Raw genomic sequence first — 16,584 nt, forward strand, 5'->3', positions numbered from 1 at the left:
CGGCACAATGCGTCGGTTTCATAACGAGCCGTACGGTCCATCCAGTCCGTGTTGGCGCGTCTTTGTTTTTGTGATTCCGGCGCGTGAGTCGGGCAGAAGCGTCTCCTAACCTCCGCCGTTTTTATTGGGAGCAGACGCGCGCGCGCGTGCAGAGTCTGTACTCGCGCAGTTAGACGGGCTAACCAGCCGCCTCGAGGCCTTTTGGCTCGTGAAAAGACATCGCGAGCGCCATTGTTCTCTGTGTGATTCCGTTATTACACAGAGATTAGCACAATGGAGCTCTCTTACGACACCCGAGAGCTTTGGACCCAGAGCGAGCGAGCGAGCGAGCGGGCGCGCGAGCCCCGAACGCCCCCCTCCCCGCGTTTCTCCGCCTGCCGGTCACCCTTTCGCCCTCCCATTTTCGCCGCCGCGCTGGTAGACGCGCGCGCCTCCTCGCGCCAGACGATGTCGTGTCGCGCACTTAGTCGGGCATCGCCAGACAACGGCAATTACGGCCGAACGCGGCATGCGCGCGCACACGTGTGCGTCCTCGGGCGTTTGTCTGCAGGAATGTGTTCAGGGGCTGATAAGAAAGAGAATGGAACCACAACGTTTTTTTAAAAAAGAAAATGCCAGCGCAGCAACAAGCCTTTCACACACACACACACACACACACACACACACACACACACACACACACACACACACACACACACACACACACACACCTGACCCATACAGCTAAACACTGCACGCGCACGCGCACACTGAATGCTGGTATTGGGTTAATGTCTTACAGGTGTATGACACATTAGTGCCATGGTCATCATTTTTTATTTACATTACAAAACAGCAAAAGGCATCTAAGTACTGCGTTTACAGCTCTGCACAGAAGAAAACGCCTTCAAAAAATGTCAAATCCAAATTCGAAAAAGAGCAGATCGAGGAGGCTGAGGAGTGACGAAGGCTGGTGAATGCAAACGGGAAGGGGCGAGAGGCAGCGAGAGAGGAAAGGAGGAGGAGGAGGGGGTGACGTCACGCTGGTAGCGCCGAGGCGCCGGGGTCCCGGTGGGATCGTTCTGCCGCTGACAGATGTACAGCTTCTCAGTGGGATCAAACACAAGCAGCAGGTAGACGTTCAGCTCCGAGCAGCTGGGAGAGCATGAAAATAACATCCAAGCGCTCGCGCGTGCGCCCGTGCGCACGCGAGTTAGCTGTTCGCGGGCAGGCGCCGCGCCTCCCACAGTAGAGCAGCGTTGTCTGTGTCTTCAACATGGCTTCTTCTTTTCTCTTAGTTACGTAATATAATAATAATAATAATAATAATAATAATAATAATAATAATAATAATAATAATAATAGTAATAATAATAATAATAATAATAATAATAATAATAATAATAACAATACAATTTCATGAATTGAGTATGAGTAATCCGTCCAGAAGGGCTGCGCTTAGGCATCAACGTCTGATTTCTAGTCACGTGACTGTGCAGTAATTTACGACGTCGGCGACCTTCTGTAAACGCACCTCATGCTTTCCCCTTGATTCTCCATACGCCGACATACTGTAGCGTGGACTGCTTTTGAAAAAATGTAACCGTGAACAAGTCCTCTGTGAAATAACGGAATAAATGCATTATTTAGCCACGTATCTTTAGATTTGTTTCCAAATAGCCCAGAATCCCCTGTGCTCCCTCAACCGGCTGTTCCTGCAGCCATTAACATAATATACACATTATTTGTGAGCGCCCACTCCAATTGGGTTGGCGTGGCCATGGATACCGCAGCGCCAGAGGGCTAGGTGCGCATTAATAATGGATTGTATTGGTGGGCCTCGCTCTGCCCACCGAAATGGATTACTGGGCCTGTTGGAGTGTTAGGGCCACAGCGGCCTCACTCACTTTGCTCAGGGTGGGACGAGGGCGTCTACTATTGTTGTGTCACAGAGCCGGACCTCTTCCGACCCGACTGTCCAGGACTGCCCGGGTGCTTTGTTCTTCTGCTCTTTATTAAATAATGAGGAGTTTGATTCCTAAAAGTTTCAACGGGACCATAGCACTCGGCCTCATCAGCTTTAACGGCCTGCAGTTACACAGAGGACGAGGGTTTTACTGTGTTTTACAGGCGAACCTTTAAGTGGGAGCAGTCGATATCTTTGTACTTATTGATGAATTGAAGCTTTCTATTTGAATTCAGTTCAACCGGTGAAGTTTGACAGTTAATAAAACGATTCGTCCCGATGCTCCAGCAATTTAGTCTTCGTACACCTTCAAAGCCTTTACTTTACAGCACATACATTGTGTGTGTGGGTGTGTGTGTGTGTGTGTGTGTGTGTGTGCTCACTGTGGGTTTATGCTTGCAAATGTTGCCACCTGATATAAATTATGTATGAATTAAACGTCCTATCCTTCAAGGCTGTGAGGGATGGGGTTGTGTAGGTGTGTATTGATACAGCCATGCTCCTCCTCAGCTCCCGGGTTTTCTCATTCAACTCTCGGGGATAAACTCTATTCTATCAGGCCACAGCGCAGCCTCCGCACGCTCCACTAGAGCTTCACGGCGTTGACTACAGCCACACAGCCCACGTCGCTATGGATGGAAATAATATAACTTTATATCGGGTTAAGCTGAAGTCTAAATAGACACAAATGGCAACATGTGTATGTTATGAGTCACTAAATAAAGGGCTTCAAATGAGCCAGTTAGTATTTAAATGGAAGCAGTATTGGAGTCACAGAAATTGTAGAATTACAAAAAAATACTACTTTTAAGCATTATTATGCATATATTTAGTGAAGAGATGGGACACATCTGCTGATTACTTTTTTTATTTTGGATTGCGTGTGTGTGTGTCTCTCCCCGTCTCTCCTCCTCCCCCTCCTTCAGTAGCTTGCCCTACTTATTAGTGGGAGCAGGGGTTGACATCACTGGAGAGTGAAATGCGAGCGAGAGGGAAAACATCTGGATGTGACATCACAGGGAGGCGGTGATGGGTGACCAGAGCGGCTTCATGAAAGTGCCCGGTGTATCGTGTTTGTGTGTTTTTTCCTTGGAAACGCACGCGTTCGTTGGATCACACGTGGACTTCGCGGCTGCTGCCTCAGAGATAACGCGCAGGTAAACGCCGGGCCCGTCCCCTCTGAATGCCAATCATGTCTTCATGTACAGGGCAGCGCGCGCTGACAGCCGCAGTCAAGGTTATCAGCTGAACCCGCTACACCCCCCATTGTTCTCCGCCTGTCTTACATCTTCCTCCCTGTCACACGCTGTTTCTCGGGGACGCGGTTACGGCGGGATGTGGCGGCGCTGCTCTAAAAGCGCGTGGTGGAGTCCAGACAGGCTGCTCCTCCGTCTGTCAGAGGTGCTGCTAATACATGTCATCTTCAGCGCTAACAGGTTAATGCTGCAGAAGCCAGTGGCTCACGTGATAATTGCTCGGGTGACAGGAGGGAATGAGCGAGTGGACGCGCGAAGGCTTTATGGACACGAAGTTTAATCATTTTGGGGAGAGAACACGCAAACGGGGAAGATTCTAATAACTAAACACATGACATGAATATTCTGTGGGCTCATGAATGACTTTCAGTTTTTCAACTGAGCTAACTATATAATAAGCTCAAGCTCCTGTCGTCACTCCAACACTGAAAACACTGGGCCAGCAGTCGCATGGACAGCTCAAGTGCGTGCATTCATACCAAATAGATGGCGTCCACAGTTATATTTGGAGCTTTCACGACCAGCGTCGGCCATCACCAGCCTCATTTCCACTCCAGAGTCTCAAAGAGCCAGCCAAAGCCTGCTCATCATTGTTAATATCAATTTTCCAAATAGCAAAATTACGGAGGTTCACTTTAGAAGTGGTTACACACAGCGGTGGAGCCAGACTCGCCTTTCAGTTACATTAATGAAGGTTTTTAAGCGGCTCGAGGTGGCCCCGGCTCCAACGAGCCACGTTCGGCCCTGCTTTTTGGGGCGAAGGGGTAATGAGGCTTCATTTTTCCAGCAGGACGCAGCTGGATGGGGCGTATAAATACAGATTTATTTAAAGGAAAGTGAAGTAAAGAGAAGAACGGGGAACGTTGGAGTCACAGCTCTTGTATTGTTTGTTTGTGGAAATGTAACATCAAGCTGCTGCTACTTGGCCTTTATCCTTGTCTGACTCATGTTGAATTTAATAAATGTATTAAAGGCATCACCGCGGGCACATTAGGAACTTTGTAGCACGTATTAGTCAGCATATCCATTTCATACGCTCGTGTTTTGATGAAACGTTTGTGGTTTTAGAGAATAGTGGTATTTTCTGCCGTTGCGGCGACGCGTGCATGGCTGAGCGCACACGCAGGCGCGCAGCTGTTTGGGACGTATTCCACTGGGTACGAGTGCAGTCCAGCCATGGAGGCTATTTATAATTGACAGACACCAATCTGTTCATTACAGTTTCTGTTCAAACATAGTTTTATAGCCGTCAAACCGGCTCATATGAAATGGTAACTGATGTCATGTTTTTTTTAAATGCTTAAAACGAGGGGAATTAAACCTGACTTCGGATGTTCTTAAGATAAAATGAAACATCACCAGCATGCACTTCGCCAGCTTCCCCAACAGCTTAAAAAGTAATCAATCCTAACTGACTGTATGTGTAATAATGCTAATGTCATCAGAATGAAGTAAAGCTGGGAAAAGGAAGAAATAATAATTATCATTTCCACGCCCAATTTCCCCAGCCAATCACTTGTGATTTGCACAGACAACTTTGCCTTTCATAAACGATTCCCAAAGTCTGGCATATATGAATGCCCCGGATGATTGATAGCTTAAATTTCCTTCCATGTAATGTCTTATATTAAACTCTGAGTAATGCATAATTCAGTTACCCATGCTGAGAGATGGAGAGAGGGCACAGTGCACACATATGATATAACCAGCTACAATGGCAGCACGTGCACACAAAAAGCGCACACGGAGCTGTTACGGATTCAAAGGTTGAAGGGCAAACAAGTGGCCGGTAATGTGTTTTCTTTTTGTACCTGAATGACAAGCATGCGATTTGTTTTTGTCGTCGCAAAGCAGTTCGAACAGTCGCTCAGGGAGACAATGCGATAATATATTATTTACGCATCCACTAATCAAGTCTGAAAGCAGCCGAGCCAGGGAATGTGCAGGGAAGTTACACCGTGGCCTGTGCGAGTTCAGGGATGTTAAAGCACAGGACACCAGAGTCAGCGAGGAAAAAATGAATCCTTGCATTCATGTGGTTTACAGCTCATTTTTACCTTTTAGTCGTTCCTTTTCTCCCATCTAATAATCGCTATTATTAAATCTCAACTGATGCATCTAATTTATAGATCCGCCGTGGCATGTGGAATTATCTGAATAGGAATCTGCAGTTTGAATCCTCACTTTATGAAATGAGAAATGAAAATGTATAAAGGAAGTAATGATTTAAGGATAACTGCCGTGGGTTAAGTTTAGAAACCAAAAACACACCTTCACAACCAAATGTTTACACAAAACATATCTATGAGCAGGATTTTCCAAACATGTGAGGCGTGTTGGTTGTTTTAACCTATAGCCCACCAGAGAAATAAACAAGGTCATAGATCCATAGAAAGGGTGACACCTGCCCACAGACACTCTCTGGAGGAGGCTCCCGCTGCCTCAGTGGCTCAGGAGGCCGCTCACAGACAACCGGGATCCGACGCCCGAGGCCTGTTTTGATTGCTTTCAGGAGCCCCAGTGCAGGCAGTCAACAGAGACAGCAGCATTGATTATTTCAATCAATACCTCCAGCTATTGCTACTGTAGCATTTCTATGATATACTCTGCCGTGTTACTCTAACTACACCAATTATTTGGAAGTGGAATTAAATATTTAATGGATTTCTTTTAAGGGAGAAAAAGCAAATATATTTTCATTTTTATGTTGTTATAGCCCGGAGCTCTGAGAGCGCAGCGCGCGCGCACGCACGCCTCAGTCGGGCAGCGACCGAGATGGTTGACCTAGATTGGGCTTCGAGCACGGAGACAGGCAGGCGAAATTTGCATGCGTAGCCGGACGTCTCCAACACGAGTCCAACTTTCTTCTGCTGCGTGTCAGTAATGCTGGAAAGTTTGCTCCCAGTAGTAGTTTAGTTCTTGCGTCTGACATTTGGAAGGCTGGTGGGGGACGGCGGGGACGGGAAACAGACGTGCAGCCACACAGATGCCGTGCGAGAGCAACTTCGGACTCAATAAGCTTTACAAGTTTGTGCAATTCACTGTCACGTCCTTTGATAAAGTATTGGAAGCCAGCCCTTGACGAAGATAGGACAATACCTAGAATATAAGCTGCGACTTGACCAAAACAAAACATTGTTAAAAGAAAGAAATCGACGATAAGACTTTAGGTGATTACAAATGCGACACTTTGCTTGGTGCTTGGGAGCAGCGATCGCTCATAAGCAGGTTTCATCACATTGACTGGCAGGATAATGAATACTGTGGCTCATTAACACGTCTAAAATAATACTGTCAGCTCCCTAAGCTGGGGCTGTCAGCAGGAAGGCAGCGCGCCACAGATTTTACCGGCACCTCGGAAACCTGAGATGGGAGACAGACAGGAAGTAGCGTCGAGGTCGAACATCGGAACGGAGACGGAGACGGAAAGCGTGCAACGCGGACAAAGAGGCCGAGAGATCAAGACGATAGGAAGAGAAATTTTGGGTTTCGGGATTAGAAAAAGGGGATGAGAGGAGAAGACAAGTGAGAGAGCGGCAGAGAGGCTGGGAGCAATTCCCACTTATCAACTTCCTTTAGTTAATCTCTGCTCTGTCTTTGTCTTACGCTGCCACTTATTTTCTCCTATACATTCCAGACAATGGCTGGAGAATCGGGACTAAACTTTCCTGCTATTTCTGAAAGCTGATTGCATGTCGGGTCCGACTGATTTGGACATTTGGGTTATTTGGTACAGCTGCTCTGGGTAAAGTCCAGATAGGTTCATTGTTGTTCATTGTAATACACTGACTCAACATGTTCCTTCCGTCCTGGAGTTCGCATGTTCCCCGTGTTTCCTGCACGTGGCTTCTCTCTGGTTCACAGACATGCAGTCAGGTTAATTGGTGGCTGTAATTGGCCCGTAGATGTGAGTGAGTGGTTGCACCCCGCCTCTCACCCAGTGACAGGAATAGAACCGGCTCCAGCAGCCGCCGACCTGTGCGACCGTAATGATGGATGATTTGATAAAGGACCTCGAACGTCACCTCTCGCCTCTTTTTCGACACGTGTCGGGGACTTTGCTCTTTGTGCCGATCCGCGAAGTGTGAAAACACCCAGTGGTTTTATTAATGCGCCTGCTTTGTGTGAAGCCACATGGTCTAAACACCTCATTTTTAATGCTGCCCTGAAACCACGTTACGTTGGCAGGTGCATCCAGTGGAAACCGTGAAGCAGGAAACCAGGTTTGTGCAGAATGTGCTCTTTCTTTTATAAAACTACATTACTACATTAACGTTCATGCCCAGAGATGCTGGATTAGCTCAGGGTCAGCCTACATGTACAAGCAGAAGCAATCAGCCATTAGACTGGGCAATGAAATGGACGATCATTTCATTAATTTAGAAATTAGATCATGTACAAAAGAGTGGACTGATGTCACAGTTCCCCCTCCGGCCCATTGGTGGCAGTGTGGGTGGGACTGTGTTGATGTTCTGTTCCTCTTGTTTATACAGTAAGTTTGTTCAGTTAGTGTTCTCATCGCTTGATTGGTTGGTTGTTTTGGATTGGACTTTTGGTTATTTGTAATACACCTGTGAGTTTCTGCTTTGTGCAGCACTTTATGTTTTCTGGTTTTCCCAAATTTGGAATTCTGTGTTTCCAGCCTGGCTGTGATTTTTAGTTCCATAGTCGAAAACCAGCCTGACATCTCTCTGATTATTCTGGCTCTTGGGCCTGACCTGTTTGCTATCATGTTTGTGACAGCTCAGACTTAGCCGTGAACATAAACCCTCTCATTATATTCGCTTTCCACAGGCAATAATAAATCACAGCGCATTGTCAGGAAATGCCTGTGAATACACAGCTGCACCGAAGATCAAAATATTAGACTAATGACTACAGGTTGTCACTGCAAAATCCACTTACATTTTAGGCATTCTGCTACATTTATTTGACTGTAGGGTGCATGCAGACACAAACCAAGTAAGCTTGGCATATGTCAATGGTTAGCGTTACCAGGACAACAAGAAGGATGCTGTGACCTGGCTCATTTGCATATAAAACAAAAGCTTGCTGTCAAAAGGTTTAAAGCACACGTTTTCACACATATTGATATAAATATGGAACAGTTTAGTACATGTGTGAATCTTCAGATTAGACTGTCTGATTCTTTAAAATTCAATTAAAGCTGATAGATAGATCGATGATAGATTAGAGTTCTCCCTCTCCTGCAACATCGCCAGGAAAATTAGATAATTTTAATGGCTAGAGCTTATACAATTATAGCTTTATACAGGACCATTCTGTGTTATAGCGAAGGAACCCTTTGAATTGTTAGATCAGTTAGGTGGTGCAAGCTATAAAGCATGTGCAGCTCAGCAATAAATTACTACCTGGCAGCGTTTTGCTTGTCCACAGTTATTTTGATCACTGTGGTTTTAAATCAGTCCAGACTGATGACAGAGAAATAAAATATTTTGATATGCCAGTAATAGTGCAATGGCCCTAAATTGCCCAAAGCTTGACATCAGCATGTTTTCTAAAAACCACAGTGCTGGTGGTTGTTGAGCAGCAGCCAGTTGTCTGGTTCCTACAGTCGCTTGTGTTTTGTTCTGCAGTCCTGTAGTGGTCCTGTGGTGCAAAAACAAAAACAATAGCACTTTAAAAAAGAACTAATGAACTAAACCACAATATTTCATGTTATAGAAAAGGTAAAGGTAAAAAAAATAAAAAAACAGAGTGAATGACTAAGCAATCAAACAAAAAAGGAACATAAACAATGACATATAAGGTTAAAAGAGGACAAAGACAGAAGATAAGGTTAGAGGGAGAGCGGGGCTGCAGCTGAGCCAACGAGGCATGGAGTCGGACAGCGGACGGCTCATGGTGAATAGGGAAAGGAGAAAGGACACCTCATTGCGTTAGAAGTGAGTCTCCTGGACGAGTGTGTGTTGGTTGGGAGGCCTCTGAGGATACAGATCATATAACCAGCTGCAGCTAACACAGGCCGTGCTGTTGTGTTTGTGTGACTTGTCGTCATAAGTCATAATGGAATAACAATTGAATATCCCACTTGATAAAACTCGTGACATTTCATATCTTGTGTATGTAAGGTAACCGTTTGTCTAGAACTGTTTGAGGAAACCCACACGGACGCGGGGAGAACATTCAAGACACCGGGTCGATGGTGGAGTAGAACTCAGCACCTTCTTTATGTGAGGCTAAAGTGCTACAGTGCACATACACCACAAAGGAAAGAGGGACTGAAAGGGGATCAAAACACTGAAACAACATGGATGGAGGGGAGGTCGTCGGATCACTAATTGAAAGAGGAAGTGAAATGGAAGAAACTGCCGTGATGTGGTCTTTGGACATTTTGGAAAGAAGAATGCGATGTTACTCACTTTGGCCAAGGGTGACTAGTGCTCCAATGACGTGTCCAGCATCTCCAGAGAGAAGCCATATATAGTTTTTTATTATTACATTTATATTAATGTAATAGTACGAACTTCAGTGAGTGGTTGCCAAGTAAAGTAAATCATGTTTTGATCTAATGTTTTATCTGGTGTGTGTGTGTGCGTTTGCGTTCGTTCATGGGCTCAGGGTCTCATAACTTTAGGATGCTAATTTATCTTGGTTTAGTTACAGCATGTGACACAAATGGCAACCTGAAAGTACAATATACCATAATACTAACTAATGGATTCAGTTGACACTTGCGTGATGAAAGATAAACACCCAATTTTACACTAAAAATGAGAAAATTACACAAACACTAATAAATGTAAGCACTGACGCAGTGAGTGGATAATGGACTAAATGATTGACAACCGCAAGTGACAATCGTCACTTAGTGTTTAGTTGCAATGTCTCAGAAACTTTAAGGTGCTTTTCTAAATTATTAGTAGTAAAACTTTAACCTGATTGGCAGTTGTTTTTATAGTTGGCAGCTTTTCTTCTGTTGTTTACTCTTGGTCCTCTAAGGAACTGGGACTAAACACTGGGTCCACCACCGCACTGTGAAAAACAGGAGGCTTTGTCTGAGCTTTTCATGTCTTATCTCGGCCGGAGCCAAATGAAATGTCAGGCCATCGCGCCTCCCCAGCTGAATGGCAACGCCGCACACAACTTCAACCAGCCAGAATGCGCTGCAATTAAATACATCCCCAGAGTTACAAAAGCCCCTTCTAAGCTGAGGTTCTTATTACATTGTACTCTGAAGGATGTAACACATCAATGCAATAGCAATTCAACTGTGCCTGCTGACTCACAATAGCCTGAGAAGAATACTGGAGTGGTGGTGAACTGTGGTATTTGACGGCAAATGTGCTGGTTCTGGCATTATCTCTGCAGAAGCTAATATACAGTCAGCCGACTTTGGTGCTTTCTGAACATTACACCTGTCTGGAAACTAATCATAACACATTTTGCTCTTCTTTGCTATTCATTATGCATGATCACTGGCCTTTCAGACAATGGCTTTCGAAATGATGTATATTGTTGCATGCTGAGGTCCAGAAATTGCATTGGTTTTGTTTGGACTGGATAATTTTTCATTTCTGGATAATCATTTTTCATTTCTTATAATGAATCAGTGAACACAGTGAAAGCAATGTATGTGGCGAGGTTTTATTAAAACCTTTGTGAAACCACCTAAGAACTAGTTTTCTGAACTGTTTTTATGTATGATAGGAGAAAAACTATTAACAAATATTTTAATTGCAATTGTGCAGTTCCCACCGTGTCCGCTAGGGGAACCGGTAATGTCCGGCTGTATATCGGCGGAAACTTTATTTAATTGGCTAAAACGATGTTTCACGAAGTTGTATCATATTGGTTCAACGTAACATCGCAGGAAGAGTCCAACTCTTATTGTGAAGGGGTGTCTTAAAAATAGCGCCCATACCTGGTAATGAAGAAACATGGACAACACTAAGCTCTAGAGACCTGCGAGAGGTCTTATTTTTACCGTGAGAGTATGCAAATCTAAAATGGTGGATATTGGAAAAATAACCAGGGAAAGACGGAAAATAGTAGTTAATCCTCTGAAGGTAGGGAGCACCGACTAGCTTAACTCAGACCCCTGCTAAAGTTTGAGCTTTAGCAGGGGTGCTTTCTGTGTTAGCTGCACGTTAAAGTCGTGTATATAGAATCGGAGTCCTAACGGTTTAAGCTAACAAGGTATAGCATGCTAACCAGGTTATATATAGGCTGTAGGAGATGTGGTAGTACTGCAGATAACCACTAGATGCCCAGTCAGCGACATAGTAGGTGTTACAGTAATACAGTACAGTATATAACCCCATATATAACGTAATTAGAGTATATAGTTGTTATATGAGCCCTAAAATACATCATCTGTGTCATTAAACAAAAATAAAAATAATAAAATAAAAAATAAAAATATTGACTCACTGGCATGTTTTAAATGAACCAGAGCTGTTTTTTTTTCTACCTGTGATTTCTTAAGATGCAGACGGCTTTTGTGCTTGGTCTGGTGTGGGACCAAACCCATCCACCCACGGTGCTCAGCTGGTGCCAAGAAGCCGCAGATTAAATTATTGATGGGCGCACCTTCACGCAGGTTCATTATGTTATGACAGGCCAGGGCGCCACTTCATCGCCAATGGGTTTTACTGTTAAAAAAAAAAAAAAAAGAAGCAGCTGCGGGACTGTACAGAGAAGGTGAGGCTATTATTCTGCCCACTCTTTTGCCTATTCCGATGCCTCATTGAAGAGCGACGCGGCACTGGGCCAGCTGGTGTAACGCGGCCCTTGCTGGGGTTCTGGTTGCTCAGGAGCCAGACTTTGGTGACTCATCTCCAATAAGGAGAGGAGATGCCAGACGCAGAAGTGGTGTTTGTCAGCTAGAGTGAAAATAACCATCTGCAGGCCATTTCTCTGGCCTCTTTTATTTACCGACGCCACCCTGTCTGGCCTGCAGTCTGTCTGCCCGTTAGCCGACTGACTGCATGTCTGATTTGCAGGCTGTTAGTTCGTCACTGGCTTGTTTACGGTTTGTTTGAGCCGAGTGTCACGCTTTACATTAATGATTCGCTCACCCTCAGCATCTGTCTGATTATCCCTCTAAGTGGCATTGTTGTCAATGGATTTCGCTCGAATCCCCATGAAAGCCTATGAATGAAGTTCCAGGGGTGGACGTATAATTTACAGGACGTATGGATCTGTAAATCAAATGTTAAAAGCGAAGCAACGAATTGTAAATTAGGAGACTCCATCAGCTCCCACTCACGATCAGTTCATTATTTAGTCTTTGACTGGAGTCAAAGCTGCCGTATTGACAAAATCTCGTCCCTCTGGTCGGTTTTCTCAGACCAATTTCCTGGATTCTTAGAACCGCTCTCTCTCACTCTATCGCTCTCTCTCTCTCTAGGCTGGAACACGGTGCAGATACTTTTGCTGATTTTAACTACTTCCAGTTAATGTCACTAATGTTTCTAAATTACACTCAATGCAATCTGCTATTTTGCCACATTTGTTACATGAAAAAGATGAAATTATTTAATGAGCCGTGTCTCTTGACCATAACTACCACAGACCATTTCTTCACAGACATTTATATTCAGCTACTGTTTAGATGTCAGTTATTATTTCAGATTGACCTAACCTGTCTTGTGGCAAATTTCCTTTTTGGGTTAGTATGAATAATGACTTATTCATACTAACACTAATGAGGTTAAGGACATTTCTAGCACTGTGGTTACCACTGACCTGCAGTACAATTTAGACAGAGAGAATGTCTGCATTTATGATTATGCTGATTAAACCATGAAATGTCAATTAATGCCAATCGCTCATCGACAGCATTGAGAATTATTAGCCTCAGTAATAAGCCTGGATCTGTACAGAAAGCTTCTTTTCGCTTTTACACATGGTTCAGTTCGTATCAAATTATGCATTTATTATCACTCTGTGTGTCCAGAGCTTATGATGAAGTGCAGCAAAAAGAAGAAGCAGATCTATTCATGACTGGTGTTAATTTGTTACAGTCGGTGAGGTGTTTGATGAAGATCGAAGACCTAGACGTGAGGCTTTTCTTAAGTGATTAACTGCAGGAGGCTCATTTAGTTGAAATGCATCGTCAGTTAGAGTCACACGTGACGTTTCTCTGTCCTGATTAAAGTAATTAAAATCATGATAAGTGGGGTATTACATTTTAACAAGTCCACGAGGACCGCTGTTCATGTGGTGGCATTCAGGCAGTGCCACAGGTGAGACGTGTGTGTGTGTGTGTGTGTGTGTGTGTGTGTGTGTGTGTGTGTGTGTGTGTGTGTGTGTGTGTGTGTGTGTGTGTGTATGTGTGTGTGTGTGTAAGCGAAGTCAAACTTTCAAGCCACTTCAATGTAGGTTTAACTATAAGGAACTAAAGGATGAACCAAAATCTCAGGAATGTACTGACAAAGCAGTTTGTGTTTCATCACTTGATTTTCAGGGAGACTATATGATAAGGACAGATTTTCTATGATTTGATTGACATTTATTCATGTTGAAATTCAGAATATTAAAAAAAGCAACACCTGAGTTTGGGCTTAGTGGTGAATATTGACTATTACAGTATACGATTGTACTGTATTTTTTAAAATGACTTTAATTGCCAATGCAGTTTTTAAAGCAAACATTTATCAAAAATATATTTGTTTCTTGTGTGTGTGCTCTGGTATATTAGCAATGCCGGTGCCAGATCAGCCCGCCGAGCAGGAGAAGGGGGCCATGGTTCCCCCTGTGATGCCAGCCTCCAATGGAGACAGATCTGAGACAGAGACGACCTCCTCCATCCTCGCCTCTGTCAAAGAGCAGGTAGGACCTCTCCCATGTACATGTTGGTGCTGCACATGTGCCAAACCTGTGTTATGTTTTACCTCTGACAACAAAGGTCCATTTCGCATTCGCTTGCCTCGAGTGTGCTTCGCCCTTCGCCCTCTTCATAGTCCTCCAACAACTTGAATATGAGTCCGGTTCAGAAGGTCATCAGTGTTATTCAGGGGAAAAAAGCCAGTCTGCTGCTTTTAAGTGTTTAAAGGGACCCGAAGATTGATTGGTACCAGGGGAACGTGAGAGTGTAATGGATGGAAATGATGGAGATTAAGGCACGAGAGCTGTAGCCAAGTAGACGTGATTGAAAAAGTCATTAAAATCGAGCAATTACTCGACTGGGAGTGTGGGAAGTTAGCTGCAACGTTCCGTGAGGACAGGCTGTGTCACGATGGCGGCTGGCTTTTGGGCTGGGATGAGGAATGAAATCTAAAGAGAAGGAGGAAGCACAGGGAGGAAGTCGGAGGGAGGAGTGTGTCACGTCTGTGTTCATTTGCACAGATAAATCAGCTCTCGGTGCGTTATCTTATAATTCATTCAAGTATTAAACAAAGCACAAAACGCCAATGATCCTGGACAATGAAAATGCATTTGGAGTCAAGAGTTGCTGTGAAAAACACCTTGAGTTCACAGTGATTGTGTTCAGTGATTTGTGTTTATCCTTGGACTTGTGTAATAGAATGCCGTTTCATTTGGAGTTAGCTCATCAGCAAACGAAATGCGCCGTACAGTGGATTTATCATCTTGCCTATCTACAGTACACTGACTGAAGTTGTCCTTAATTTAATACCACAGAATATTCCATTTACCCTCACCCAGTGAAGGACAAGTGCTGATGGCAATTTAAGCTTTTTCTCCCCCCTTGCAAATGGCATTCATTTGCGATTATTTTTCCTCCGCCAGAGAAGCTCTCAGTGCACGCACATTACTGAGTCACTGAAGCATGCAAGTTTAGTTAGATCTATGCACTGGGCCACATTTGAACCCATACCCTCCCCCCTTTCCATTTTGGGAGAGCAAACTCCCAGAAGTTGCCCAAAAGGGAATACATCACAGAAATGTAGCTATTGTTGAAGTCTTATTTTCTTGGGCAGTGCAACAGCTCTGAAAGCTCCTTGTTCAATCATCAGAAGGCAACATGAATGCCTCCGCATTCAGGTTTTTTGAGCAACATGAGTTTTATGTTACAATAAGCCTAATCAGCTCTACATAGCCGCACACTGGAGGGTAAAGGCTGCACCCACTGCTGGGATGTATTTTTCCCCATCAGTCAAAATGTTTCTTTGAAGCAAAACCCGGTTCAGTCAGATCCGTGCAGCTTTACGGGCTCGCACCATTCTAATGCAAAATTGATATGTTAAGGGGTGAAAAAATAACCACCGCTGTATGCTGCGACGTGGTGGGTTATTCATCCGTTTGCTCCAGCCTGGTTAGCAGCTTAAGACACGGTCACCGCTCCATCCACATGCAGAAAATCCCTGTAAATGATGTAAGAAAAAAACATAATCAGCACATATTCAACGAATACAACAATCTATTACTGGCACTGGTCCTTTTCAATTGTGCGTCGAGTCCTGTCGACATGATGTTTCTGCATGTCTCGCCAGGGTGCGTTTATTGCACGGCCATTTCCCCTGAATCAGTAGTCGCGAAGAAAAATGTTTAGTTAGTTATTACCACTTATTCTGCAATGTCCTTGGTTCTATAGAGTCACTAGATGAGACGGAAGAAGCACCAACAGCATCAAAGCACAGATAAAAAAAACTGTTTAAATACATTTATCAGTGGCTGTTAAATATTAAATACAAATCTGTGTCGGCTTCTTGTCCAGACTTTGATTTATACCGCTCCGTGTGTGCACATGCATGTGGTGTGTGGTGGATGTGTAATGTAAACATGTGACAAAAGGTCTACTCCTTAAACAGCTCTCACATGTTCTTGCCTCTGTCCAGGTGTTGGGCTGCAGCAGCGTGTGTGTGTGCGTGCGTGTGTGTGTGTGTGCGTGTGTGCGTGCAGTGCGCGCTGTTCCACGCACATGGACATATTGCTCCACTAACCCAGCAGGCGCACTCCCTCCGTGGCACATCATTGCGCCTACTGTAAGACATCTCCCCACAAAGTACTGCCGTGAAGGGGTGTGTGTGTGTGTGCGTACATCATAAAGAACTAGACACAGCTAGAGCTTTCAATTGCTTTACTCATACATCGACTGCTGTGGGGGTTTAGACTACTACCACACCAGAATTTGCATAAAGATAGTTGCCAGTTCATGAGGTTCACATGACGTCACTTCACCCAGAACACCATGAAAAGGACATGAAGTTTACCAAAGGGCATCTGAGAGTAAAGCTGTACAGAAAGTAAGCTGTAAAAATGCTCTGGGGACAATAAGTCATCATTGCAACACAGCAGAGGAATCATCATAGTCATAGAACTCCACTCCCTTCTCTACAGTCATTTCCTGTTTTAAGTCAACAAAAACAAACAACAAACAGGTGAAATACGTGATTACGTTAATCAGCTTCATGCTAAATCCCCACAATCTTACATGCTTTTCACCTGGTTATTGCT

At 44.3% G+C, this 16,584-nt stretch overlaps 1 protein-coding gene and 1 long non-coding RNA gene across 10 annotated transcripts in view; one reads left to right on the plus strand and one right to left on the minus strand.

The window, feature by feature from the left end:
* The window catches only part of ctnnd2a (catenin (cadherin-associated protein), delta 2a), a 163,143-nt gene that overhangs the window by 17,154 nt on the left and 129,405 nt on the right, over window positions 1–16,584 (plus strand). For 8 of the 9 annotated variants that reach the window (XM_055508339.1, XM_055508337.1, XM_055508342.1 and 5 more), the window contains exon 2: window positions 13,868–13,998. In XM_055508339.1, the coding sequence (XP_055364314.1) occupies window positions 13,870–13,998 (129 nt within the window). In that variant the 5' untranslated portion in view covers window positions 13,868–13,869. Of the gene's footprint in view, window positions 1–11,089; window positions 11,232–13,867; window positions 13,999–16,584 lie in introns of those variants that run through there. The other variant, XM_055508338.1, reaches the window with a different exon arrangement.
* LOC129604014 (uncharacterized) lies at window positions 8,111–11,219 on the minus strand. Its single transcript, XR_008694538.1, has 3 exons — window positions 11,087–11,219; window positions 10,101–10,197; window positions 8,111–8,811 (listed from the first exon to the last, which is right to left on the minus strand). It is a non-coding gene; the product is annotated as an uncharacterized LOC129604014 (long non-coding RNA).

Source organism: Betta splendens, chromosome 4 (assembly GCF_900634795.4).
Source record: "Betta splendens chromosome 4, fBetSpl5.4, whole genome shotgun sequence".
NCBI lineage: Eukaryota > Metazoa > Chordata > Actinopteri > Anabantiformes > Osphronemidae > Betta > Betta splendens.